The sequence below is a fragment of the Tasmannia lanceolata genome, unplaced genomic scaffold (genome assembly GCF_043159265.1).
Source record: "Tasmannia lanceolata isolate RefF3 unplaced genomic scaffold, GAP_Taslan_0.1 ptg001289l, whole genome shotgun sequence".
NCBI lineage: Eukaryota > Viridiplantae > Streptophyta > Magnoliopsida > Canellales > Winteraceae > Tasmannia > Tasmannia lanceolata.
Window position 1 is genome coordinate 17,192 of NW_027519949.1, and position 10,373 is coordinate 27,564.

At 43.3% G+C, this 10,373-nt stretch overlaps 1 protein-coding gene across 1 annotated transcript; it reads right to left on the reverse strand.

Annotated features, from left to right (window-relative positions):
- Positions 1-644: 644 nt before the first annotated feature.
- Positions 645-10,285, reverse strand: LOC143869499 (uncharacterized). The gene is made up of 7 exons (XM_077376272.1): positions 9,980-10,285; positions 9,038-9,928; positions 8,161-8,932; positions 7,654-7,968; positions 7,396-7,587; positions 5,561-5,703; positions 645-764 (listed from the first exon to the last, which is right to left on the reverse strand). The coding sequence occupies exons 1-7, from the start codon at positions 10,283-10,285 to the stop codon at positions 645-647; spliced, it is 2,739 nt and encodes a 912-aa protein (XP_077232387.1).
- Positions 10,286-10,373: the final 88 nt, after the last annotated feature.

Sequence of the window (10,373 nt, forward strand, 5' to 3'; positions counted from 1 at the left end):
GAATGGAATGTGAGATAGACAAAAGAATGATAGGGAAATATAGTGGTGGAGAGTGAGGAAGAAAATGGTAATATACGACACCCTGTTTTTCTTGTTTTTTTGTTTTGTTGTTTTTTTGTTTTTTTTTTTTAAGAGGGAACCGTGGCTCTGTTTCTCTATGGAAATAGAGAGAATGTAGATAGTGGTGAGGGAGTAGAGGGGAAAGCAAGGAAGAACAGAGGGAGAGAGCTGAGTTGTTGAGTGAGGAGAGAGAGAGACATAGAGTGGGTGAGTGATGAGAGGGAGAGAAACCGTGTGGGGAAGAGGCCGAAACAGAGGAAAAAAAATGGGAATAGGAAGAGACAAAGGGAGAGTAGGGAAGATGGTAATGTAGGGAGCTTGAGAAAGTAAAACCCAAAACAGAGGATCCGAGAGAGTTAGAGAGTGAGAGAGTTTGAGAGTGAGGGGGGCTGCTGTTAGGAAGAAAAAAAAAAAAGATCAGGATCTTTCTTTCGAAGGAATTCCAGGGTTGTCTAATATATCCCCACCCAAAGAGGTGTGGTAGCTGTCGTTCCAGCCTGTTCCAGCCCAGCAAAGGCCTCGTCCCCTTTTATCAAGTGTAAAAGATATTGCAATTCCCCCTATTGTGTGAGCTGGAAAGATTCCTATTCCAAAACTGATGAGATTTCTAGAATAGAAATCACTGCCGAGATCTTGAAACATGAGGAATGAGCTGCCACTGCACTAGCTTTCCCAAAATATGAGATTACTGACCTGGAAAGTATCTGAGAAAGATTCTTGGAGTTAAACATTTCCACACACTTTGTGTCTCTTCATAGATGGCCCAGATCATCCTAATATGATAAGCTCTAAAGGGCTAGTAGGTCCATTACATGACTGAACACTCATGAAATAAAATTCGAACTTCAAATATGCGGGTGAGCCCACTCATCTTGGTCGAGAATCCTCCAATGAAATTTGGTTTAAGAATGGACTGGCTCACATTCGTCCCCATTTTAAAATTTGAATAAAAAATGATACGCGTACTTTCCGGCCAAATTCAGACATTTCAATTTCCCGTGGAAAGATATAGCTGGAACAAAGATGGAAGGAAGTGGAATGGATGAGAGATGGGAATTGACAGAAAGCGATGAAAAATGATCCTAATATGGAAATTTTCGTTTGCTAAAGCGGAGCAAAATGGGGGTGTCTACAGATGCCCCTCTTTGACAGAGCGTGTGAAACACGCGAGTGGCAAAGCTGAACAGGCACCACATTTTGATCGATCCGAAAACAAAGCAAAGCAAAAATTTTGGGCTTTCGGGTTCTAAAGATGGTATTTGCAAAGGCACACAACAAAGTAACCCTATGAGAATCAAAAACTGCAAGCAGGAGGGAGAAGACCTCTCACCGACCCCTAACTCTGCAATCACGACATCTCAATGAGATGGCCTCTCTCTAATACTCACGACTCAACTATCTAAAACAAATGCGCAAGGGCTCTATTAAAGCAGACACAAACACACTCTTTTTAACAACAAAGCTTTAAGAAAACTAACACAAAGAAATTACTTTTAGAGAATGCAGACCATTATCAATGCAAATATAAATCAATCACTCAAAGAGTCTGTAACACTCTGAGAGTCTCAAACACATGCAAAAAAACCTTTATACTCAAAGAGCCTCAACTACCCGAAGAGTCTATAACACTCAAAAGGGGACTCAACTACTCAAAGAGTCTCAAATCAACACAACATTTATACTCAAGGAGTCTCAACTACCCGAAGAGTCTGTGACACTCAAAGGGCCTCAACTACTCAAAGAGTCTCAAATCGATACAAAACATTTATACTCAAGGAGTCTCAATTACCCGAAGAGTCTGTAACACTCAAAAGGCCTTAACTACTCAAAGATTCTCAAATCCATACAAAACATTTATACTCAGAGAGTCTCAACTACCCGAAGAGTCTGTAACACTCAAAGGGCCTTAACTACTCAAAGAGTCTCAAGTCAACACAAAATTTATACTGAAGGAGTCTCAACTACCCGAAGAGTCTGTAACACTCAAAGGGTCTCAACTACTCAAAGAGTCTCAAATCGACACAAAACATTTATACTCAAGGAGTCTCAACTACCCGAAGAGTCTGTAACACTCAAAGGGTCTCAACTACTCAAAGAGTCTCAAATACAAACACTCAAAGAGTCTGCAGTCTCCTTCTTTTCTTTTTTTTTTGAAGTCGAAGCTTTACCAAAGCAAAACTAACCAAATGCTCGAAAGTAAGAATGAAACAAGCACATTAAACAAAAAGCCCTTTTTACTGGGGGCAAGATTTTTTTTTTTTTTTTTGAAAATCTTATTCTAAAAGAAAACAACTCGACGGGAGAGCTTGAACTAAAAGAGCGTGTTCAAACTTCTCTGGTCTCTATTTGAGGAGAACGTCCATTTCAAATATCAATGTGTATTTGACATCTTTTATGACGCGAGCCATAAAAGATGCCCCTAGTATGATTACTTCCATGACAAAATTCATTTGGAGAGCGACACAAGAAAAACGGGCCAAAGGCTTTCATTAATGCATACTTGGGGTTACAAACTTTTCTGATGAATACTTGGGCTTATAAAGCTCCTCAAAATACAAGAACATGGCTCTGCTCAAAATCTTGCTTCATCACTGTCATCTGCTAACTCTGGAACTGGGCTAAAAGCCTATCAACCTCTGAATTCTGCTCTGCTCTGCACTTGTTTACAGGAGTCACAAATTCTCTGCTAGTACGAGACACTTGTTCACAGGAGTCACAAATTCTCTGCTTCTCTGAGAGCTCTGCTTTCCCTCCATTTTTTTTTTTATTATTTTTTTTTTTTTTGCCACCCCGGCTTGGGGAGGAGCTTTTAACTAAACAGGACTCCGAAGAATTGGCCTTGACTCGACAAAGGAAAGACTTTGACGAACAACAACGAGGACATTGACGGACACCTGACTCAAATACCAAGATAGACTAAATCTGCTTCTTAGTCTGATAAGAAAAAATAAAAAATAAAAAAATGGTGAAAGTCACCCTCTCTTAGAATCTTTTGAACACCGTGTTTAAATGTGTTTCAACCCTCTTTTCAGGATTTCTGCCATGGTTATTATCCCTTTAGATTGTTCGGTTTCAATCTCCCCTAATTCAAAGAGTATCAAAAGAAGTCTTAATGGCGCTTACTCAGACTTTGAGAAAGTGCCAAAGAAACCGAAAGTTTAGCTGGCTTTTTAAAGCTCCGCCATCTCCTCATGAAGTCACTGCCATGACCAAATCGCCTTTTCAAGTTTTCGATTCGGAGGACCGCATGCCTTAATTTTTGCCTGGACTGTCTGCCCTTACAGATTTTCCATCCAGCAGGCTCAGCACCCTGATTTTTGCCTAAACCGCCCTTTCGGGTTTTCAGCTTAGCGGGTGAATGACCCTAACTTTTGCCTAAACCGCCCTTGCGGGTTTTCAGTCTAGCGGGTCTAAGACTCCATCATTTTTCTTTCTTTCTGTTTCTCTACAAACCTGGGCCTGAGTACACCAGAAGGACTTTCGGGTAGGTCTAGGTTTAAACAAGGCTTTGATATGTCTGCATATAATTGGACCGAATCTGGATCATCCAGATTGCCTACGTATCCCCAAAGAAATTGGGAATCAGGTCACGCGTAGTTCAGGTGTAAAATCTTTTATGACGAAAGTCATAAAAGATGCCCCTAGTTTTAAGTTTGACGGAGAAACTTTGATTTTGCTTTCGGCTCAAAGGCTCTTTTAGCATAAAGGGGTTTCATCATTCATTTTTTTATTTTTTTTTTTTAGCCCCAAGGGTTTGCAAATAGTTTAAAACATTTAGGATATTGGCTTGAAGCTCGAAACGTCCAAGGATGGCCTCCTGGTGTACTTAAGCATAATATTTCTTTAATTGATCCAGGTTTGTAGGTTCATTTAATTTTTCTCCATTTTCATTGAGGAGTCTTACAGCTTTTCCAGGCAGGACTTCATCAACAATGTAAGGACCAGACCAGTTTGGCCTGAACTTTCCTCTTGGGTCAAATACCGGCGCCCTATAGGACTTCAACACAAGATCTCCAGGCTTCAAATCTCGGACACGAACTTTCTTGTTGAAAGCTCTCTCAATCCGTCTCTGATATCCCTGGATATGATATAAGGCTTTCAGCCTCTTCTCATCTATCATCTGCAGCTCATCGTGTCTGGCCCTCGCCCATTCTGACTCTGGCAGGTTGGCCTCCATCATCACTCTCAAAGAGGGGATTCTCAACTCAACAGGGAGAACAGCCTCCATCCCGTACACCAAAGAATATGGAGTCATGCCTGTTGAAGACCTGATCGATGTCCTATAAGCCCATAAGGCGTAAGGGAGTTTGTTCGACCAGTCCTTATATGTCTCAGTCATCTTACTGATAATGACTTTAATGTTCTTATTTGCTGCTTCAACGGCTCCATTCGTCTGCGGCCTGTAAGGAGACGACTTGTGATGCCTTATCTTGAACTCTTCACACAGGTGTAACACCTCTTTCTTGAAATGCGATCCATTATCTGAAATCAACTCGTGAGGTACTCCGTATCTGCAAATTATATTGGTACGGATGAACTTCGCAACTGTGCTCGAAGTGATGGAAGCATAAGATGTAGCCTCTATCCACTTTGTAAAATAGTCAATCGCGACCAGAATGTACTCATGCCCACTCGAAGACTTCGGATAAACCTTCCCAATTATATCAATCCCCCATACTGAAAACGGCCATGGTGAAGTCAATGAGTGCAACTCCGAAGGAGGAATATGAATGAGATTCGCATAAACTTGGCACTTATGGCATTTCTTTACAAATGCGAAGCAGTCTGCTTCCATTGTGGGCCAATAGAAGCCAAGTCTTAGAATCTTTCTTGACAACATTTTCCCATTCATATGGGGTCCACAAACACCCTCATGAGTCTGTTCAATAAGTTGTGCAGCTTTATCTTCATCAACACAAAGGAGTTGTATGCCATCGAATGATCTTTTATACAGCTCTTCGCCGCAAATGATGAAATTAGCGGCTAACTTGTGAAGAGTTTTCCTTTCTTTGCTTGAAGCTTCTGGAGGATGACCCTTGCCTGAAATGAGGTTTCTGATATCTGTGTACCAAGGTTTCCCATCTGGACATCTAGCTGAAATCTCTATAGTATTTACGTGCGCAGGAGCCCATTGTAGTCTGATGGCTAGCGGTTGGACTTCCATTGTAGCAGAGATATCTAACATCGAGGCCAAAGTAGCCAAAGCATCAGCAAAATGATTTCTGGTCCTTGACAAGTGAGTAAATGTGACGCTTTTGAATTTCTGGACTAGAGATTCCAAGTACTCATTATAAGGGATCAATCTATCTTCTCGAGTTTTCCATTGCCCATTAATCTGGTAAATGATCAGGATGGAATCTCCGAACACATCAATATCTTGAATCTGCAAAGCTAAGGCTGCTTCGAGTCCGGCAATACAAGCTTCGTACTCTGCCATGTTGTTGGTGCACTCGAACTGCAACTTGATGGAGATAGGAATGTACTCTTTCTTCGGAGATACCAAGACTGCACCCACTCCTTGACCACGACTGTTTACGGCTCCATCAAAGTACATCAACCACTTGGTGTTGAGAACCTCTTCCTCTTCGATATCCATAATCTCTTCATCAGGGAATTCGGCTTTTAGAACAGCACTCTCCTCAACTGGAGCATCAGCCAATTGTTCAGCTATAACCCGCCCCTTAACTGATTTCTGAGTGACATAAGTGATGTCGAACTCAGACAATAACAATAACCACCTTGCAGTCCTTCCTGTAAGGGCAGGTTTCTCAAACAAGTACTTTAGAGGGTCCATTCGCGAAAGCAGAAGAACCTTGTTTGAAAGCAAATAATGTCTAAGCCTCTGGGTTGCCCAAACTAAAGCGAGACAAGTCTTCTCCAAAACAGTGTATTTTAATTCATACTCTAGCATCTTCTTGCTGATGTAGTAGATGGGCCTTTCTTTCCTAGACTCAAAATCCTGCTGAGCGAGCATGCAACCCATCGCAGTATCTGTGATAGATAAGTACAACAGCAACGGCTGGCCTGGAATAACTGGCGATAGAACGGGAGGCAAGGATAGGCATTGCTTAACCCTTTCAAAAGCCTCCTGACACTCTTCATTCCACTTCTTCGAGGAATTCTTCTTCAGAAGCTTGAAAATGGGTTCACATGTCATCGTCAGATGTGCTATGAACCGTCTCAAATACTGAACTTTGCCAAGGAAACCTCTGATCTGCCTTTCTGTCTTCGGTGGCTGCATTTCTTGAATCGCCTTAATCTTTTGCGGGTCCACTTCGATCCCCCTTTCACTGACCATAAACCCCAAGAGTTTCCCTGACGTAACGCCAAATACACATTTACTCGGGTTCAGACGAAGCTGATACTTCCTGATTCGCTCAAAGAACTTTCTCAGGGCAACAGTGTGCTCAGGCCGAGTCTTCCCCTTTACGATCATGTCATCAACGTAAACCTCAACCTCTTTGTGAATCATATCATGAAGAAGAGTCGTAGCGGCTCTCTGATACGTAGCACCAGCATTTTTCAAACCAAACGGCATCACCCTGTAGCAATAGGTACCCCACTGAGTAATGAACGCTGTCTTCAACATGTCTTCAGGTGCCATTTTAATCTGATTGTATCCTGAGAACCCATCCATAAAGGATAAAAGAGCATGCCCGGCAGTATTATCTACCAGGAGATCAATGCTTGGAAGAGGAAAGTCATCTTTAGGACTTGCTTTGTTTAAATCTCTAAAATCAACACACATTCTGACTTTCCCGTCCTTTTTGGGCACCGGTACTATGTTCGCAAGCCATTCAGGATATTCCACCACCTGGATGAATTTTACTTCTAACAATTTCTTCACTTCTTCATAGACTTTCAACTCCCATTCTGTTTTGAGCTTTCGAAGTTTTTGCTTCTTTGGTTTAGCACCGAGGATTAAGGGTAGTCTGTGCTGGACGATTTCCTCACTTAATCCTGGCATATCATCGTAAGACCAAGCAAAAACTTCTTTGAACTCTTTAAGCAGGGTGATCACTTCCTCGCGTTCTTCAGGAGATAAAGTTTTGCCAATCTTTATTTCCTGAATTGAGGTTTCATCACCAATGTTCACAGTTTCAACTTCCTCGTCAAGTGGTTTTGCTCGGCGACTCTCCTCCTGTTGAATCATATGTCTGATTTCAGGGGGAGTTTCGTCGGCATCCTCATCAGAGGGGGAGTCTTGATTGTTATTATTAAGATTATCAGATTTTAAAGCAGATTCAGTAGATGAAATAGAGACAGGAATGTACTCAAAAGAAGAATCCTTCATTTCATTGAAATTTGAATCACATACATCAGCAGATGAATTACCCTCATTGGGGTGTACAATGAACTTTGGACTCGTTCTTACAGACTCGATGGATATGTTGACACCTGTGTCAACTGACTCAGAACTATATGAGGAAACAACATCAGATGCTTTATCAGAAACATTCTTCAACTCAATCTTGCCGGAAAAAGGAGAACCGCCACCGACCTTAGGGGAACAGTCCTCTATGGTACCTGCATCAAAAGACTTATTAGAAGAAATAGACTCTGAATCAAACTCGGAGACTGACACGTACTTACGGATGACCGACTCTTCTGCAGGAATTCGATTGTACTGGAAAATAACCTGAGGAAGGACTTGAGAAGTCCAGTTAGTCAGAGGTTCCTCAGCCGGGGTGATAAGACGAGTTGGGTCCAGTATCAGCGGGCTCTTGCCAATCACGGCCACAGTCTGTGACTCTTCTAGGAAAAGTGAATTCAGAAGGTTCGGCTCTATGCACTCTGCCCAGTCAGTCTCGGACTCTGCCTCCACAATCTGCATACCCACTGGCTCTTCTTCTAGCTCAAGATCGAAGAAAATCTCAAACCCCGGAAGTATCTGCCCTGTGTTCTCATCTACCCATGTCTCAGCAAAGCCACAGAAAGGAAAGGTTGCGCCTTCTTTTCGGAATCGGCCGTTCATTTTCAAATCAATGGGTGCCATTGGCAACCCCAAGCCCCGACGGCGGTTTTCTGCCCATTTCAGCATTAACTGCTTCATCTCTACAATTTCTTTCTTTGTAGGCTCGTACCCCAACCCGAACAAACCATTGAACGCTTTGAATACCGGAAACTCAGTCAAACCCTGATGGTATTTGCCTAGTCCAGCGCCTGGCATATACCCCTGCCGGCGAATCATCCTGATGACATTTGAATTCGTGCTGGTTAGGAAACAGATTTCCTCGTTCATAGCCTCTTTGAAAGTGATCACAGTCACCTCTAATGAAAACCCCGTCAAGCTGACATCTTCGGACCTTTCCTTAGTTAAGTCTGGAGTAATCTGCCCTATCTCAAGGTCTGGATCCCCTTTTACAGTTATCACTCTGCTCCTGCGAATGAACTTCAATTTTTGGTGGAGAGTAGACGGAACAACACCGACCTTGTGCATCCACGGACGGCCGAGCAATAGTAAGAATGAAGCCTTAATATCTAAGACTTGGAATTCTACCTCAAAGTCCTCTCCGCCAATCTGTATCTCAGTGACCAAAGTCCCGATTACATCTCGACGAGTGCCATCATAAGCTAAAATACCCTGCTCGGATGGAATAAAATTCTCAGGACTGAACCCCAGGGTTGCCGCGGTGCTTAACGGGCAAACATTCAGCGCAGAGCCGTTGTCAACCAACACCTCTGGCACCTTCTTCTTGTTACAAATGACTGTGATTTTAAGAGGCTTGGTATGGTCTCGGCCTTCAGGAGGTAAATCGTCATCAGCGAATGACAATGTTTTTGCGGCTCTGGCCATGCCCACAAGACTGACAAGCTCGTCAGGTGAGGTATTAACAGAAACTTGTGCCGCATTAAGCTCTTGAAGGACTAGCTTTCTGTGCTTTGACGAGGCCATGAGTAAACCCCATACCGAGATATTAGCCTGAGTCTTCTTCAGCTGCTTTAACAGGCTCTCATCTTCTTCGTCTGCACTTACTTTATTCTGCCTCTGATTTCCTGCGTTTCGCGCAACCTCTGCCGGATTTTCTGCGCTCAACTCAGGTGGTTTGAATACTCGCCCACCTCTGGTCATGTGACGTATCTCGTCACACTGATCGTCCAGCAACAGCAGTTCGTCTTCCTCCGTTTTGAAAACATAAGGTGCATTACCGACATCCTCTTCAAAGTCTTCCATCCTTAGAACATAGGCGGCTTCCTTCGTTTTTCCCATGTCAACATTCTGAAGCGCATATGAATGGGACGAAGATGACTCGGCGAGTTCAGCATCGTCAAACGATAGCACATAAGGTTCTTTTTCTTTGAATTCTCTGAGCTCTTCATCCTCAAACTTCAAAACATACGTTTTGTCTGATGTAATAGCGCATATGAGAACAGAGGGATCAAGGATGGGCTCATCTACAAAGATAGCGTTTGTAGTGGGAGGAGCAGCAGCACGGTGGTTGGGAAGAGGATTCTGAGTGATGTTCGGCCTTTCAATTGCAAGCTCGTCTTTATCGATCATGTTCTGAATTGCGTGCTTCAAAGCCAAACAGTTCTCAGTCATATGCCCCGGGCCCCTGTGATATTCACAGTATTGATCACTTCTCCAGTTTACAGGCAGCGGGTTAGGAACAGGTTTGACATCTGGAAGTCTGATCTTCTTGTCTCTGATCAACTTCTTAAGTATCATGGGCAGTGGAAACGGTAATGGGTCAAACTGTCTGAACTGCCTCCTTATCGCCGGTCCAGCAACTTCCGCAACAGGCTTGGCCACTGGTCTAGTATAACTGACTGCTTGTACTTCCTTCGGGTGGATCATAGGCCTCTTCCCTTCTCGGACATCAGATAGCGTCTTGGCTCTGAGGCCCTTAGCAATAGCATCCTCGATCTGGGTGCCAGTCTTAATCAAGTGATCGAAGTTCTAATAGTGCTGCGGTACCATGAAGTGAAAGTACTGCGGAGACAAGCTCTTGAGGACCAACTTTATCTGGTCTTCCTCTGTCATTCTCTGGCCCAGTTGAGCAGACTTGCGCCTCCAGCGCCTGATGAATGATGTGAATGTTTCCTGAGGGTTCTGCTTCAATTGCTTCAGGTCTCTTTTTGTAACCTCAATCCCTTCTTCCATAGAGAATTGTTCAACAAACCGGTTAGAGATTTCTTCCAATGTCCTAATCTCTTCGGGTTTCAACTTCAAAAACCATCTTTTGGCCACTCCTATAAGAGACATGGGAAACAGGTGGGCCATCTGCTCTTGATTTAGGCCGTGCTGCTGAGAAAGAGTAATGAACCACCTGACGTGGTTTCTCGGACATCCGGTTCCATCGTACTTATCG

Excerpts from the sequence above, each read along its gene's own strand:
- LOC143869499 (XM_077376272.1), bottom strand. The coding sequence starts at position 10,285 with ATGGCCCACCTGTTTCCCATGTCTCTTATAGGAGTGGCCAAAAGATGG. Across the intron at positions 9,929-9,979 it reads CGCAGTACTTTCACTTCATG|ATCGAGGATGCTATTGCTAA; the intron begins GTACCGCAGCAC and ends ACTGGCACCCAG. Across the intron at positions 7,588-7,653 it reads TGCAGAAGAGTCGGTCATCC|GTACCATAGAGGACTGTTCC; the intron begins GTAAGTACGTGT and ends CTTTTGATGCAG.